We start from the raw sequence: 17,952 nt of genomic DNA, 5'->3' as shown, positions 1-17,952 counted from the left end.
GCTGACACACTCCAGCCACATGAGGTCTAGCAGTGTCTTGCATTAGGAGGAACCCAGGGCCAACCGCACCAGCATATGGTCTCACAAGGGGTCTGAGGATCTCATCTCGGTACCTAATGGCAGTCAGGCTACCTCTGGCGAGCACATGGAGGGCTGTGCGGCCCGCCAAAGAAATGCCACCCCATACCATGACTGACCCACCGCCAAACCGGTCATGCTGGAGGATTTTGCAGGCAGCAGAACGTTCTCCACTGCGTCTCCAGACTCTGTCACGTCTGTCACATGTGCTCAGTGTGAACCTGATTTAATCTGTGAAGAGCACAGGGCGCCAGTGGTGAATTTGCCGATCTTGGTGTACTCTGGCAAATGCCAAACGTCCTGCACGGTGTTGGGCTGTAAGCACAACCCCCATCTGTGGACGTCGGGCCCTCATACCACCCTCATGGAGTCTGTTTCTGACCGTTTGAGCAGACACATGCACATTTGAGGCCTGCTGGAGGTCAGTTTGCAGGGCTCTGGCAGTGCTCCTCCTGCTCCTCCTTGCACAAAGGCGGAGGTAGCGGTCCTGCTGCTGGGTTATTGCCCTCCTACAGCCTCCTCCACGTCTCCTGATGTACTGGCCTGTCTCCTGGTAGCGCCTCCATGCTCTGGACACTACGCTGACAGACATAGCAAACCTTCTTGCCACAGCTCGCATTGATGTGCCATCCTGGATGAGCTGCACTACCTGAGCCACTTGTGTGGGTTGTAGACTCTCATGGTACCACTAGAGTGAAAGCACTGCCTGCATTCAAAAGTGACCAAAACATCAGCCAGGAAGCAAAGGAACTGAGAAGTGGTCTGTGGTCACCACTTGCAGAACCACTCCTTTATTCGGGGTGTCTTGCTAATTGCCTATAATTTCCACCTGTTTTCTATTCCATTTGCACAACAGCATGTGAAATGTATTGTCAATCAGTGTTGCTTCCTAAGTGGACAGTTTGATTTCACAGAAGTGTGATTGACTTGGAGTTACATTGTGATGTTTAAGTGTTCCCTTTATTTTTTTGAGCAGTGTATATTGTCTTGCTAATAACAGGTTAATAATATATTTTTTGAGAATATCCAACGGCTTTTATATAATTCTAAATTAATAATAATAATCGCTTTGTATAAAAAAATATAAATATTTTGGAGATTATTTCCTTTTTTCAAATAACGTAAAAGGAGCAAGAAAAAGGCCATTCTTGAACATGGGGTGAGACATTGTTACTAGTTTGTAAATAAAGCCAGTTTGTTATTTAGGATTATTTTTCTGTTTTTAGAGCAAGAGAAACTTAAAACCTGCAATCATCTCATGGGTCTCCCAGTCATGGGCGGCACAGGTATTGAACCAGCATCTGTAGCAACACAGCTTGCACTGCTATGTAGTGTCTTATACTGTTGCGCTACTCAGACGCTGTATAATGTGACCGGTCGGGAGTGGCCTACAGTACTACAGTAAGAGCAAATAATCCTGACAAAATAAAATAATAAAAACCTTAGTGTAACAACAGTTTAAGTAAGTAATACTGAAGTTGTACACAATTATCAGTTTCTATTTAGGTTTATGTCGCCCATTCATTGTCAGTTAGAGACACAGTAGGACCCAAAACCATAATCAGTGCTCTAACTCCCCCTTCCGCTGGTCTGGAGCAATGAAGTGGTGACGCAGGGTACCGTACTAAACCACAAATTAGTCCCGCAGCATTATCACACTTTTAGTGGAGCAACCACTGTACTCATTTAAGGGTTTTTCTTGTTTGGACTATTTTCCACATTGTAGAATAATATTATAATAATAATAAGACATCAAAGCAATGAAATAACATATATGGAATCATGTAGTAACCAAAAAAGTGTTAAACAAGTCAAAATATATTTTTTATTTTAGATTCTTCAAAGTACCCACCCTTTTCCTTGATGACAGCTTTGTACACTCTTGGCATTCTCTCAACCAGCTTCATGAGGAAAGCTTTTCCAACAGTCTTGAACGAGTTCCCACATATGCTGAGCGCTTGTTGGTTGTTTTTCCTTCATTCTGCGGTCCAAATCATCCTAAACCATCTCAATTGGGTTGAGGTCGTGTTATTGTGGAGTCATCTGATGCAGCACTCCATTATTGTCCTTCTCGGTCAAGTAGCCCTTACACATCCTGTAAGTGTGTTGGTTCATTGTCCTGTTGAAAACAAATGATAGTCCCACTAAGCAGATGGGATGCAGAATTCTATGGTAGCCATGCTGGTTAAGTGTGCCTTGAATTCTAATTAAATCACTGACAGTGTCACCAGCAATTCACCATCACACCTCCTGATTCATGCTTCACAGTGGGAACAACACATGCAAAGGTCATCCGTTCACCTACTCTGCATCTCACAAAGACACGGCTTTTGGAACCAAAATTCAAACATTTGGAATCATCAGACCAAAGGACAGATTTCCACCAGTCTATTGCTCATGTTTCTTGGACCAAGCAAGTGTCTTCTTCTTATTGGTGTCCTTTAGTGATGGTTTCTTTGCAGCAATTCGACCATGAAGGCCTTATTCATTCAGTCTCCTCTGAACAGTTGATGTTGAGATGTGTCTGTTACTTGAACTCTGAATCATTTGTTTGGGCTGCAATCTCAGGTGCAGTTAACTCTAATGAAAGTATTCTCTGCAGCAGAGGTAACTCTGGGTCTTCCTTTCCGGTCCTCACGAGAGCCAGTTTCATCATAGCGCTTCATGGTTTTTGCGACTGCACTTGAAGAAACTTTCAAAGTTCTTGAAAATTTACAGACTGACTGACCTTCATGTCCAAAAGTAATGATGGACTGTCATTTCTCTTTGTTTATTTGAGCATTTCTTGCCATAATATGGACTTGGTCTTTTATCAAATAGGGCTATCCTCTGTATACCACCCCTACCTTCTCACAACACAACGGATTGTCTCAAACGCATTAAGAAGGAAAAAATTCCACAATTAAAATTTTAACAAGTAATTGATATGCATACCAGGTGACTTATGACTTATGACCTTATGAAGCTGGTTGAGAGAATGCCAAGAGTGTGCAAAGCTGTCATCAAGGGAAAGGGTGGCTACTTTGAAGAATCTCAAATATAAAAAACACTTTTTTGGTTACCACATGATTCCATATATGTTATTTATAGTTTTGATTTCCACTATTATTCTACAATGTAGAAAATAGTAAAAATAAAGAAAAACCCCTGAATGTGTAGGTGTGTCCAAACTTTTGACTGGTACAGTATGTGAAATCATCTCTTGTGGCATCATGTTACCTAAATATCACTATCCCCATATTGTTATTATTATTTTTTTTAATTTTAAACTTTTGGTTATAGGTTTTGCCATAAACCAAAATATGCATTTATCTGTTTCATTGATTTACTCTTTAGCTGATTGCCAGCTTTTCAGGCAATTGAGAATTAGATACACCTCCTCAATCAAGAACGCTATATCATGCTACTTTCTATCTCATATTCTGATGGTGTCCCGTCTAAATTTTGGAAAACAGTTAATGCAAAAATGAATCTCTCCCTGCCTAAGAAAGCTGTGGATCTAACATATTTACTGAGAAACATTTGATAAGTGAATATTTCAATCAATGTGTTATCTCCGCAGGACTTTTATTTGAAAAAAATGGTGGTTTAATTTACCCTGATCAGTCAATCGACTGCTTTTCCCTCTCCCAGCCTCTAGTTGGCATGATGGAAGATCCAACTTCTGGGGCTAATTTGCTTGATCCTCTCTTGCTGCAGCATTCTGCTCCTCTAATTGTAGAATGATTGACACATTTTAAACCAGAGAAATATATTGGGTGCTATCCCTAGGGTCTGGAAGGCTGCCCATGTGCCTCCTCTCCAGAAAGGTGGTGACCGCTCTGACATTAATAATTATCACCTCATCTCTAAACTCTTTCCTATTGAAAAATTTTCAATCTTTAATCAACACAGCTTAGATATTTTCCAGTGTCCATCAGTCTGATTTCAGGCCAGTACTATATCTGCTTCTTCTTTGGTGATAAATTACATTGTAAATTGCTTGGACAAAAGGCAGCATTGTGCTGCCCTTCTTATAGGCTTGTGGAAGGCTTTCGACACTTGACCTGTCACCATTATTCATTTGTCGACTGTCTGAAATTGGCCTGGGTTAGGAAGCCTGCATTTGGTTTGAAAACTACCTGACAGACAGGACACAATGTTTTTATTCTGATGGTGTTAAGTCAGGGTTCCTTGAGAGGAATAGGATGCCTTTCATTAAATAGCAGAAAACAAATAATTCAGTCAACATTCATATCGGTTATAGTTTATGGTGATATCGCTTATATGAATGCAGCTGCCACTGTGCTTAAACCACTGGACAAAGTTTATCGTAACGCACTACACTTTATTACGGGTGACAGGTTCAGTGCACATCATTGCTTTCTGTATCAGAAAGTAGACTGGCCCTCTGAAGTCTTGTAGATTGATGCATTGCACTCTTTTTGTTTATGAAGCACTGTTGCATAGACTTCCGTCTTACTTCATTGGGAACCTGCAGACATACGCACTACCAGACTCAGCCCCAGGGATGGTTTACTCTGGAGATCCCTTCGATCTCCACTGAGTTAGGTAAATCTGCTTCTAGTTTTTTATTACACCTTACTTATGGAATAATCTCCAAAATTCTAAAATTGGAAGAATTGGTGACTAGGTGTCACGCCCATGCCTTAGTATTTTGTGTTTTCTTTATTATTTTGGTCAGGCATTTTGGTTATTTTGGTGTGACATGGGTGATCATGTGTTTGTCTTGTCTAGGTGTGTTGTATATTGATAGGGTTGTGTTTAGTATAGTATTCTAGGTAAGTCTATGGTTGCCTAGAGTGGTTCTCAATCAGAGGCAGGTGTTTATCGTTGTCTCTGATTGGGAACCATATTTAGGCAGCCATATTCTTTGAGTATTTCGTGGGTGATTGTTTCCTGTCTTTGTTGCACCAGATAGGGCTGTTTCGGTTTTTTCACGGTTTCTTGTTTTGTTCATTTTTCATCTTTCATTAAAGATGTATAAAGCTAACCACGCTGCATTTTGGTCCTCCTCTCTTTCACCAGAAGAAAACTGTAACACTACGGCAATTCAGATGGCTGATTGAGGACCTTTTTACTGAAGAATGCATTTGTTTTATATTCTTGTTTTGCTTTTTGTATATTGATGTGTCTGTTTGATACAGGGCTCATCTGTACAATAGACCTTGGTCTCAGCAGACTCTCTGTCCAAAAAAGGTTACTTAAAAAAATGTAAGCGGAAGATTTGGCAATGTATTTGTTTCTTCTGTTCCAATTGAAGATGGCTTCTTTCCAAATATAGCGTATCTATCTATTGAGGCTAATTTGAACTGACAAGACCCACATTTAGCAGCGGGAGAAATATGCTTCAGTAAATGGGTGAAATTATGGATTTTTGTTCTGGGGTGTTGTCTTGGACAGAGGCCAGTGGGGGCATGCAAATTGAGTAAGCAAACACAAGCAACAAAACACGCAATTGGATTCTATTTTTTTCAGAGTCTGAATACTTTTATTTTGAATAAATATGCAAACATTTTTAAGTACCTGTTTTTGCTTTGTCATTCTGGGGTATGTGTGTAGATTGATTTAAGAAAAAAATATTTTAATCCATTTTAGAATAAGGCTGTAACATATCAAAATGTGGAAAAAGTGAAGGGGTCTGAATACTTTCCGAATGCACTAGCTTGGTCCTTGCAAGTTTGTGGATATTAGGGCTGACCCCATTTAGCCAACAGGTCAGTTGTTTGTTGAAAAGGCTTTTGGTTGACAGATTATTTTTGTTGAGCGGCCCATGAAACACGTGTCTGATTCGTGCCTGTCTCAGTGGACTAATCCATTGCGGAGTCCTCGGGAATGTCACAGTCCATCACTCTAAAACAGGCATCTGCAACATAAGGCACACGTGAGGGTATTTGCCTTGGCACGCCAAGCAATTTTATAATATAAAGAAAAAAAGGGGAAATTGCATTTGTTTCAAAATTGCATGGGTTTTTCCATAAATAGCTTTTGCTTTGGACATGACACCATTTGTTAAGTTTTCCTTGGACCTATAGTATGTGTGAAGATAATCATTTTACATTTGACTGTACGCTTGTTTATTCCATGTGTAACTCTGTTGTTTGTGTCGCACTGCTTTGCTTTATCTTGTCCAGGTCGCAGTTGTAAATGAGAACTTGTTCTCAACTTGCCTACCTGGTAAAATAAAGGTGAAATAAAAAAATACAAATGTTGAGTCAAGAAGAAGGGGAATGTGGCCAAGATCCACAAGGCACGTCTCCCTCCAGAATGCGATCTGTCCTGCAAATTGGTGCACGTTCATTGTTTCATACCTTAATTGTGTGAACATTTTTCCCTTTGATTGTTATTGTCTATCAATTCCCCATTACGTACACTATATATACAAAAGTATGTGGACACCCCTTCAAATTCATGGATTCGGTTATTTCAGACACACTTGTTGCTGACAGGTGTATAAAATCGAGCCATGCAATCTCCATAGTTTGTTAAGTGGAATGTCTAAGCACAACAATGTCTCAACCACAAAATGTTAGGCCACACAAGCTCACAGAACTGGATAGCCAAGTGCTGAAGCTTGTAGCTTGGTAGTGAGTGTTGCAACCGAGGAAAGACGATTTGTCTCTCCTCGGTCGCAACACTCACTACTAAGTTCCAAATTGCCTCTGGAAGCAAAGTCAGCACAAGAACTGTTCGTTGGGAGCTTCATGAAATGGATTTCCATGGCCGAGCATCCGCACACAAGCCCAACATCATCATGCGCAATGCCAAGCGTCGGCTGAAGTGGTGTAAAGCTCGCCACCATTGGACTCTGGAGCTGTGGAAAGATGTTTTCCGGAGGGATGAATCACACTTCACCATCTGGAAGTCTGACGGATGACTCCCTGCAGCAATGTTCCAACATCTAGTGGAAAGCCTTCCGAGAAGTGTGGAGGCTGTTATAGCAGGAAAGGGGGGACCAACTCCATATTAATGCCCATGATTTTGGAATGAGATGTTTGACGACCAGGTGTCCACATACTTTTGGTCATGTAGTGTATATCACCAATAGTACATTTACCATAAATCCCCATAATTTCTAATGTACAATGTTTCTTTGGTTTCGGTAATTTCTGTTAATAGATTCAATAGGCTATATTATTTCTACAGTCGTTTACTGTTCTCATTATCGGAGTGGACACATTGTTTGGCATTCCACATGAAAAAGGTTGCCGACCCCCGGCAACTTCAAGAGTTTATCGGCAGAATCTGCGAAGGCCAGTAGCAGCAGGAGTAGGAGAGTTGGGAACATTTTTCTTCAAATTCTTTTCTTTCTATCTTGATCTCTGGCTCTCTCTTGAGTCATTTGTGTGTGTTAATTATTTCATCAAACAGTGTGCTTAAACATCAGACAAGCTCAGTGCATATAGTTGATTTTATTAAAATGTTTATAAATGAAAAAATACATGTTTTAAAATATCTACCAATTGACTTGTCTAAAGAACAGACGACCCTCTGTCAACCAAGATATTATTTTGGGTCGGGGACAGCCAATAATGGTTAGAATGGAAATAGCTCATTGAAGATTTGGAAGAGAATAGTACATAAAGCCAATGACCCAATCCTAAACTATTCCATTGCTTTTACCTCTCTAGACCCTTTAATTGTTGTCCCTCCCTATTAGCGCTAACTAGCATTGTATTTATAGTTTTTTTGTATTGTCACAAACACCAAAGGCTATGTGGAGTTTATACCATATTGCTTACACTAGAGTTGACTTCAAAATGAACGAAACGGAAGAAAACAGATCAATAATGAGTGAAACGGGGATATCCTATCTGAACAAGGTGAAACGCTCATTTTCTGTTTAGAAACAGTTTGCTACAGTGTGCTCTAATGAACATGACCCTGTAGTATCTAGCTCCCATTAGATCCCATAAGGGTGTCACCAAGGGCCATGGGAATGGGATATGTCCAGTGGATGATTATGGGATTGGGCCATTACGAAGCAGAAATCAATTCCAACACCTCTTTCTCTTCTGTTCTCATCAGTCGGACACAGAGTTCTGGGATAAGATGCAGGCAGAATGGGAGGAACTGGCTCGCAGGAATTGGCTCGAGGAAGAAAATGAAGGCCCGATACCACCCAGCAGCTCTCCAATTGAGAAGGTAAACTCCCCCAACACCTAATTCTTTCCTCAACACTAATACTAATCTGGAAAAATCTCCCATTAGAGTTTCCAATATCATTTACATAAACTTTCCCACCAATCCCAGAATTTATTCACAAAATGTCTATCCATTCAAAGAGATGCACTTACTGACCATAATCCCTGATGCTAATCCCTGATATTACCCCCCAAAATAACCTTTTAAAACCACAAGCGATGGTAGGTACAAAACACCATCCCTTCATCAAAGCTATCTAATCCAATATTTTACATGGAGAAAAACAGTAATATCGATGTAATCACCAAACCTTTGAATTCATCTTCAACCTATCACTAACCTAGGAATCTCACAACTGCACTCATTTGTGATAGGTAGTGTAGAGCTAACATGAGAAAGTGATGTGTTGCTTCGAATGACAGACCACTCACTGATGGTTGATACTTAATCTAGAATTCTCTCAACTCCACTATTGTCTCAATTGGAACAGATTGTTGCTCAAATGTTGAGAGATCACAATAATGAGGGAGAAAAAAGGAGAGGGAGGAAGAGAGACAGACAGGGGATATGGAAAGGGGCAGTAGTGGAATAGTAAACAACTATCCCCCATTGGTTTAAGTCTTATTAATAACATACATTTACTTCTTATTTTCTTTGCAGTCAATATGTTTCCTCCTGGAATTATTATTATTTTCAATCTGAAAGGTTGTGTTTCACATTCATTCATCAAAAATAATGCTGCAGTTGTCACTCCAGTTGATATGTAATAATAACTACCCACCATAACACATAATGCCCCGACCATATTCTGCCAGAACATATTGTGAAAATGTATATGACAATAAACATACCGGTATGTTAAATCAACATCCATTCCCCAAAATGAAGAAAATCTGTCATATTTATATTGCTATTACGTTATGTTATTACTTGCATCATATTTCAATTTTTGTATAGGTTATTCACCCTCCATGGTAAAGACCTTCATATATCGGAGGGTTGCCTTTGTTCTTGAATTCTTATCTAAACAAATGGCTGCTGTCAACAGCATCGAACAAGGCTCTAATTTTCTATAAATACATTTCAAATACCCATAGGACCAAACAGACCTGGGTTTAAATACATAAAGTATTTAAATATTTGTATTTGAAAATGCTATTTTCTGTGTTTGAGTTTTTTTAAATGCATGTCCATACTTTACTACGTGTAATTTCAAAGGAAGTTTGTCTAAATACTTACTTAAAATAACTGAAATACAATTTGTAGTATTTCAACCCAGGTCTGGTAAATACTCTTTTGTTTCTATAATGGGTAAAGACTTACTTTGACTACATATCATAACGCATTTATTACACATCTATAAGCATTTTATGAACGTGTTATAACAGGTCCAAACCACATTGTTAAAGGTTAATTAAATGTATCCATAGGACATCTATACCACATTCATGTCATGGTATGCAAGAGCTCATTATGTATCTTAATAGATGCATCATTACAATGACAGCATAGTGTCATCATTATGGCTGTTCTCCAAAGTGTGCTTCTGACATTGCCCCCAACGGACTTACCTTACCACCTTCTTCTCACTGAGGTCAATGGTGCATAAAGATCCCCACAGGGTTGAATCCTCTTGGTAAATGATACGGTTCAAACGGTGTAGTTCTCATTCGTAACTCATGAACAGCCCTCTACATCACAATTAAGGTGGTCAAACGGGTCTTCAATGCACACATGAAGGGTCTATTTATGAATTCTATGCAGTCAAAGTAGTCATCAATTTTCCCATTCACAAACCATTTATAGCTAAGCACTTCGTGGCATTTAACTGAGCAGTTTGCCACTCTGATCTATAAAACCAACATTAAAGGTCTATGTATGAATTCTATGCAGTCAATATACTGTCATTTCTATTTTCTCTTTCATAAACATGCTTCACTTATCAAAAAGAATATGGACACAACACAAAATGTTAAAAGGATATTTCAGCATTTTTGCAATGAAGTCCTTTATCAACTTCCCCAGAGTCAGATGAACTCATGGATACCATGCATCCAGGAAGTTAGAGAGCGTTGTTCTAGTCAATGCTAACTAGTGATAGAGCAATGACTGAAAGCCTATGCTATCTACCGGCACACTAACGCTAGTTAGCAACTTCTTTCAAACTGCACACAGAGATAAAAATTGTATCATCTGACTCATTGCCAAAAATCCAGAAGTATCCCTTTAAGGGAAATATTTTATTTACATTTTCCAGATGTAACACAGAAACAATTGCTGAAGAATCCTACTATTGACATTTTTCATTTGGACTTTTCTTGAATAGATTTAGCAAAGATCAATATTCAAAGCATTCAAATCAAGTTCCACATTTCAGACTCATAGCAATAACTATGAGTAAAACATACTAACACAGGGTGGTAAGGCTAGCTAGCATTTCCCCCTTAATTAAAGGGTCCGCATGGTCAATCTGGCCTCCGCAGAAATTAGAGCAATCATACTTCTTGTACTTTGCAGAACAGAGCTGTTGTGAAGGAAGTTGTCGTCAAGGATGTGGGTAGCTGCAGCCCAATATGGTGACTGGAGTATGGGCGAGTGTGTTAGGAGCAGCTACTCTTCCTGGAGTCCACATAAAATACAGTAATGGACAAGATAAGATATTTCATTAAAATAGGAGTTATATGAAGAAAAGTCACCAAGAGACAACAAAAATACTATATACACACTATTCATACATACATATTCATATTCTTATTTACAGTACAGTTAAATTAGATCTTTAGAAAGAGTGGTGGCGCTGTGATACAAGATGTTTTTATCTGTTTTTTAAAGCTAACCTTGCTTTTTTTGCCTGAGTAACCTCTGGTGGCAGAGCATTCCACGATGGCTCTATACATAACTGAGCAATGCATTAAATCTATTTATGATTTGGATGCAGTGAAGAAACCCAGCGAGTGTGTGACACAAAGGAGTGGGTGTATGAAATGCGAATCGGCTATTTGGGCTGTTTTTTTGCCACTCGAGACAGTCTTGCGTGGCTGATTTTGCTGCACGGCAAGTCGATAAGCCGGCAAGTCAAGTGCACCGGTGTTGTAGCGTGCCTACCGAACTGAGGTGCTTCTCACTGGGCAGCTGTATCACGGCATCGCAGCCTACACAAGAAATAACTAATATTGATAATCATCTAGATGTCACCTTGATACATACATACAGTCTACTACTCAATTGGGAGGGCATGAATGGCAACAACACTGGGACACAGTGCTCTTCGCTCCCGCTTGCCAAGAACTACTGACTGGCAATGGCGTGGGAAGTATAGCTACCTAGTAGCCAATATCAGGGTGACAGTCACAGTAAGCAGACAACACATACAAGAAACAGTACACCCATCATCAGTACTTTTAATCAAAAATAAACCATTGTCACTTTTATAACTGAAAATCGACAATTATTTCTGTAACAGTGAAATACGACTCAGACTTATCCTCTGGCTTCAAAGCAAAGTCCAAACTCTCGCCGTACGGTAGCTCAACGTATGATAGTTGCGTGCTAACTTAAAGGAACTGAAGGGAAAAAACTCAATCAAATCAAACTATAGATAGTAGAGCGCTTGACACACCCACTCCTTTCCTCACGCCCACTACTTTCCTTTCAACACACCCACTTGCCCATACTCCGGTCACCATATTGGGCTGCAGCTGCCCCTTTCTCCTGACGTGAAGCAAATCAGGAGGAGAATGTGAGAGGTCAGTGAAATATCACTTCCTGTTGACCTCTCGCTTTGACAAAAACATTTAGTTAACCTTTTTGTTCACTATTTCATGACTGACATTGTACGTTTGCACATTTAAATTAACAAAAATAGCTAATAAGAACCCTGGGCTGTCAACCAGAAGTGATGTCATACTGACCTTTCACATTCTCTTCTGCTGTCAAAACCGTTATTTTATACCTCAATGGTCAAAATAAAATCAACTGGTTTCTGTCTCTTAATTTTTCCCATTTTAAAAAGGTTCATAATGTGCCAAAGTGGAATGGAAATTGTGAAATAAATGTTTAACGAGTATTATGACTATTAACGTGTTGACATTGTGCCAGGGGCTTAGCTAGCTAGCTACATTAGTGATAGCGCTGAAACCCCTAGAGGGCGTAGTTCTTCCTGATGTCGTATTACTGTTAGGAATGGACACAGTCAGCCTAGCCGGTAATACACATGTCCCCCATGGACCGGCTCATACATAAAACATCCTCCATTCAAGCTGCAAAGGCATTGGTTTCCTCCTTAACTCGATTTAAAGTAGCAGATAATGGACCCTGTCATATATTTATGTAGTTGGTGCTGTAGATTAACTAATGAGTTCTAACGTGAAAAATGGATTCTAACTTCGAAAAGTTTACAACTGTACAATTTATGCTCCCCCCCATATAAAAACCATGAAGACTGATGGAAAGCTCCGAAAGCAAGATGGTAATTTCTATGACTCACACCGTGGAGGAACATATTGCCTGTAGCCTGGTGTGCACCAAGTGGTATGTTTCTACAATATTCATAACATACTGACACAATTACAATCTTTATAGAATAAAAATCAAATTTCATCAATTACATGTGAAAAAACATACTTAAGTGAACATTAGCAAGCCAGCAGCAGATGAAACAGAAAGTGAATTCTCTCCTCTTTCTCTCCCAGGTGATATTCTATCACTGTCTAGGTTTAGGATATTTACTAGTTCATACCAGTGACAAACTTAGCTATGTTATCGACATTTGGCAGTTTACAAACCAAATCTAGCTCACTTATTTTGCCAGCTAGTAAGAAAAAAACACAAATTCATTCAAAAACGGAGGAAGAGAATAGCTAGCTATAGCAAGCTAATGTTAGCTTAACTGCTGCTTCTTCAACAAGAATCGATCCTAAGAGTAAGACAAAAAAAATGTATAAATAAAACTTTCCCCCCCAAAAAAATCCACAATCCACCCCTCCAAAGAAAACCTGGACCCAGGGCTTCTCAGAAATTCCACCAGATCCACGATTGAATCCATGGCCGAAGCTTTGCAGTTCAGTTTAGCCTGCACTCGGCAGGCCGCATAGAAAACTCTCCTGGAGCCACAGAACGCCCAAATGATCTGCCATCAGTCCAGTGTAGGGAATATGTTCGAGATGCCCTAGCCCGTAGCTGATTTCGGAATAACATTATGCTGGAGGGGTCTCGCCAACCCACGTGGATCCATCTGACAAGCCATCCATCCACAGTCCCTCAGTCGCAGCCAAAACTACTCTTCCCCATACGCTTGTACTATCTATAGTATGACAGCACAAGCAGTTAGCTACCAACAACTGGCAGACATGTTTACATTTGGTTAGTTTGTGTTATTGAGATGGAAAACGTGAGCTAAATACGGTAGCTCTATAGTTACTCTTAGAAGAAAAAGTTTCCAAAAGAGTTCTTCAGCTGTCCCCATAGGAGAACCCTTTTTGGTTCCAGGTTTCCATGTACATGGAACCAAAAGTGTTCTACCTGCAACCAAAAAGGGTTTTTCATAGGGTTCTCCTATGGGGACAGCCGAAGAACCCTTTAAAAGGTCCTTGACCTTTAGGTCTTTCCCTTACCCTGTTCACTTCCATGCTCACTGAAACCTATAAAAATGCTTGTTCTCTGTTGATGCTGCTGGCTGTTTGAGATGTTTTAGAATAGGGGTGTGCCGATCTCATTGTATTCATAATCGCATCCGTTTTATCACACTTCATAGTCATAATCGGATTTAGTCGTGATCAGACAACCCAGGAATGTGCTGTAAATGCCTATACCACAAGTGCGCATTCACTCAGAGTGCATCTCAGAGTGCATTATGTTCCTTTTAAATGACCCCGACCGATGAAAATGCACATGATACTTACTTAGTTCTATTCAATTATTAATGAAATAGGCTAATAAATAGTACTACTACTGCCTGCATTTATTCCAGGCACAGATTTAGATGAATGTCGGCTATATATTGTTGTACTTTTGAGAGGAGCAAAACTTTTCTCTTCCGCAACTTATGCCAGCCAACATTATACAATACATTTTAAAAAGTATCTACATTTGTCATTTTATTTTCTAATGATCTGTCGCTCGGTAAACATGCCTGGGTGAGAATAAATAATAATAGCAAGCAAGCTTGGGCTTGGATCATGACGTAATGACAGACGTCGTCAGCAATGAAATAATTATACGGACAGACAACATAGGCCTACTAAACAACGACAAGTAGACAGACAAAAACAATCATATGGTGTCAGCAAAGTCAACAGGAAATAACTAGATTGAACAACGATGACTAGCTACAGATTCTGATTCATACATGATGTTTGAAGATCATGGCTTGTGGCTTGTTCTAATCCAATCGTTGCAGCAGGCTCAACTGATACTCCATCTGATTCTTTACAGACAATATACAGTGCCTTGCGAAAGTATTCGGCCCCCTTGAACTTTGCGACCTTTTGCCACATTTCAGGCTTCAAACATAAAGATATAAAACTGTATTTTTTTGTGAAGAATCAACAACAAGTGGGACACAATCATGAAGTGGAACGACATTTATTGGATATTTCAAACTTTTTTAACAAATCAAAAACTGAAAAATTGGGCGTGCAAAATTATTCAGCCCCTTTACTTTCAGTGCAGCAAACTCTCTCCAGAAGTTCAGTGAGGATCTCTGAATGATCTAATGTTGAGCTAAATGACTAATGATGATAAATACAATCCACCTGTGTGTAATCAAGTCTCCGTATAAATGCACCTGCACTGTGATAGTCTCAGAGGTCCGTTAAAAGCGCAGAGAGCATCATGAAGAACAAGGAACACACCAGGCAGGTCCGAGATACTGTTGTGAAGAAGTTTAAAGCCGGATTTGGATACAAAAAGATTTCCCAAGCTTTAAACATCCCAAGGAGCACTGTGCAAGCGATAATATTGAAATGGAAGGAGTATCAGACCACTGCAAATCTACCAAGACCTGGCCGTCCCTCTAAACTTTCAGCTCATACAATACAGTTTTATATCTTTATGTTTGAAGCCTGAAATGTGGCAAAAGGTCACAAAGTTCAAGGGGGCCGAATACTTTCGCAAGGCACTGTAACTAGCCAATAGTTGTTTAAAGCACACAGCGCTTAACACTGTTTGAGTGAAAGAGTGTGCTGGCAGCTGAATTATTATATTTTTTCTTTCACGGATAATTACAAAAAATACTTGTCATAATCGTATTCTGAAAATGTTCCATATCTGTTACGATACTCGTTTTGCCCAAGTACTCGGCACACCCCTACTTTAGAAGTCACGTTGATGGTAGGGACAGCATCCACTTTGAGAAGAAACTTATTTCTGAAGCCCTCCTTCCATTATTGATATCCGTGAGAATAGATGCCCAATTCGACCACCTCATTCTCACAAATGTATTGAATTAAGAGGAATGTAGTTTTTCATTTCACTGTGTGACGCTGACCGCGGGGGGCTTTGGGATTGTTTCCAAAGTTAGAGCTGATTTTGAGAACCTTAAACTCACCTTTTAAAACAACATTACAATAGTATAACAATTGATTTAAGTTTGCAATTTGGGAATGTTTTCTTTGTGTTCTCTTAGTAATTATTATATGCATTTCTGGCATTGGGAAATAGGTGCTACACTCTCTTTAAAGGCTCGTTGGAGGGAAAAAAAATGGTGAAAATATTTGTAGTATCTTAATAAAATTTTCCACCACCATGCTAGGGTGGCTAATGCTACTTGCTGGTGTTGCGGTCTGCGTTCAACCAGGGATAAACAGACTCGCGATGTGCAACATCTGGAAGTTGTCAGAAAATTTGAAAATGGTGGTGGAAAATTGTATTTTTGTTAAGATATTTCTACTGATGAGCCATTAAATCAAGGTAAATCAGGTTAAGGAGGAAACCGATGTCTTTGCAGTTGAATGGAGGATGCTTTATGTACCAGCCGGTCCACGAGGGAAAGCAGTGTGTTGCTGGCTGAGTACATTAAAGTCGTACGTAAGATGATAAACGATGTAAAAGGAATAATATTGCCATCTTGTGGCCGGTTAGGCTACATTAGTGAATAATGGGGAAATGCTTTGCCTGACGACTCAAATGGAATTATTCCACTGCTCTATCGTTCGCTACATACAGTACATCAATCTGAAACTGCCATCAATGAAGTTGTTTGTGGTGACGTCAAAATGAGGGGTGTTGTAAAAAATAAAATGAATCAAAGACAATGACAAATTTCCTAAACGCCTCATTACTTATGCTTGTTCTTGCCCGACTAGTCAGGCGCTCTGGAAATCATCGGAGAGGTCGTCAGAAGCAGACTCATTGTGGAAAAGAAACTAACATCTGTGGGCATGGCGTAGTGTTTGGCCGGAGCAAGGAGTTTGAGTAGCCAGGCAAGGAAATTCTAGCTAGCTTTACCACCCTGTGTTTATATGGTTTACTCACTAAAAAAGTTATGGCTATGAGTCTGAAATGGGAATTTGAATCTTTGTTAAATATATTCAAGAATAGTCAATAGTAGGATTCATTTTCTATCAAATGTTCACATTTCCTTTAACATTCTGTGTTGTCTCACTTATCAAAAATAATACGGACACATGTTTATAAATTATTTATAAATGCTTTATGAATGGGAAAATACAAATGACAGTACAATGACTGCATAGAAGCACCTCACAACTAAGCACTTCAGACCTTAAATGTTGGTGTTATAGATCAGTGGCAAACTACAGTTAATTACCTTGAAGTGCTTCGTTATAAATGCTTCATGGGAATGGGAAAATAGATTTAACTTTACTTTGACTGCATAGAATTCCTACATAGACCCTTCATGTGCGCATTATAGACTAGTATGACCAACTTAGGCCTAATTGTGATGTGGAGGGGTGTTAATGAGTTACGAAAGCGTTATGATATGACCCTCAACTACACTATTTGATCCATACAATTTACCCTGAGGATTCAACCCTGTGGGGATCCTCATGCCCCATTGACCTCTGAGAAGAAGTAGTTATGGGCCTATACCGGCCTATATATCAGCATAATTTTCTAAATGTGTTTGGGCCTTTTGGAATATTCACAAACACTTTTGAGAACATCCATAATGATAACACTACATTGTCATTGTAATATGAACTATTGCATGACATGAATGTATTATAGATATGCTATTGATATACACTTACATTTAAAAATGTTGTTGGGACCTGTTATATCACATTCATTAAATGCTTATAGATGTGTAATAAATGCGTTATGATATGTAGTCAAAGTAAATCTTTACCCTTGTGGTATGGAAGAAGAATAATTCATGATCTGCTTCATGGAGACTTAGCATAAGTGTTGGGCAGTGGTGGGAGTGGAGGGACAGTTAGGGCTGGCGCTGGTGCACACTGCTGCTATGCCCTGAACACAATGCCTAACTTCATTTGCTGCGGTTATAGAAATTCATCCATATAATTGGATGATTTGAAATAGAATGAGCCACACAGTATAGATCCTCATGAATAACACATATTTGAATGCCTCACTGAGACCGTTATTACACCGAGGTGTGAAACACTGATCAGAAGATTATACATTTGTATTGTTTCATGAATTAACTGTTATACCGCAAATACCCTACTGTCAATTATGTCATATTAACCATTGTACTTGTATTCGTATGACCATGCAGACATTATTTACACAAACGTATGCAAT

At 39.4% G+C, this 17,952-nt stretch overlaps 1 protein-coding gene across 2 annotated transcripts in view; it reads left to right on the top strand.

The window, feature by feature from the left end:
• LOC139387311 (peroxisomal biogenesis factor 5-like b) overlaps nt 1-17,952 on the top strand; it is a 154,683-nt gene that overhangs the window by 115,879 nt on the left and 20,852 nt on the right. For both annotated transcript variants that reach the window (XM_071133435.1, XM_071133436.1), the window contains exon 7: nt 8,107-8,223. In XM_071133435.1, coding sequence (XP_070989536.1) covers nt 8,107-8,223 — 117 coding nt within the window. The remainder of the gene's footprint in view (nt 1-8,106; nt 8,224-17,952) is intronic.

The sequence above is a fragment of the Oncorhynchus clarkii genome, chromosome 28 (assembly GCF_045791955.1).
Source record: "Oncorhynchus clarkii lewisi isolate Uvic-CL-2024 chromosome 28, UVic_Ocla_1.0, whole genome shotgun sequence".
In the NCBI taxonomy this organism is placed as follows: Eukaryota; Metazoa; Chordata; class Actinopteri; order Salmoniformes; family Salmonidae; genus Oncorhynchus; species Oncorhynchus clarkii.
Note: the sequence above shows the minus strand (reverse complement) of the source record. Positions and strands in the feature narration are given on the sequence as shown.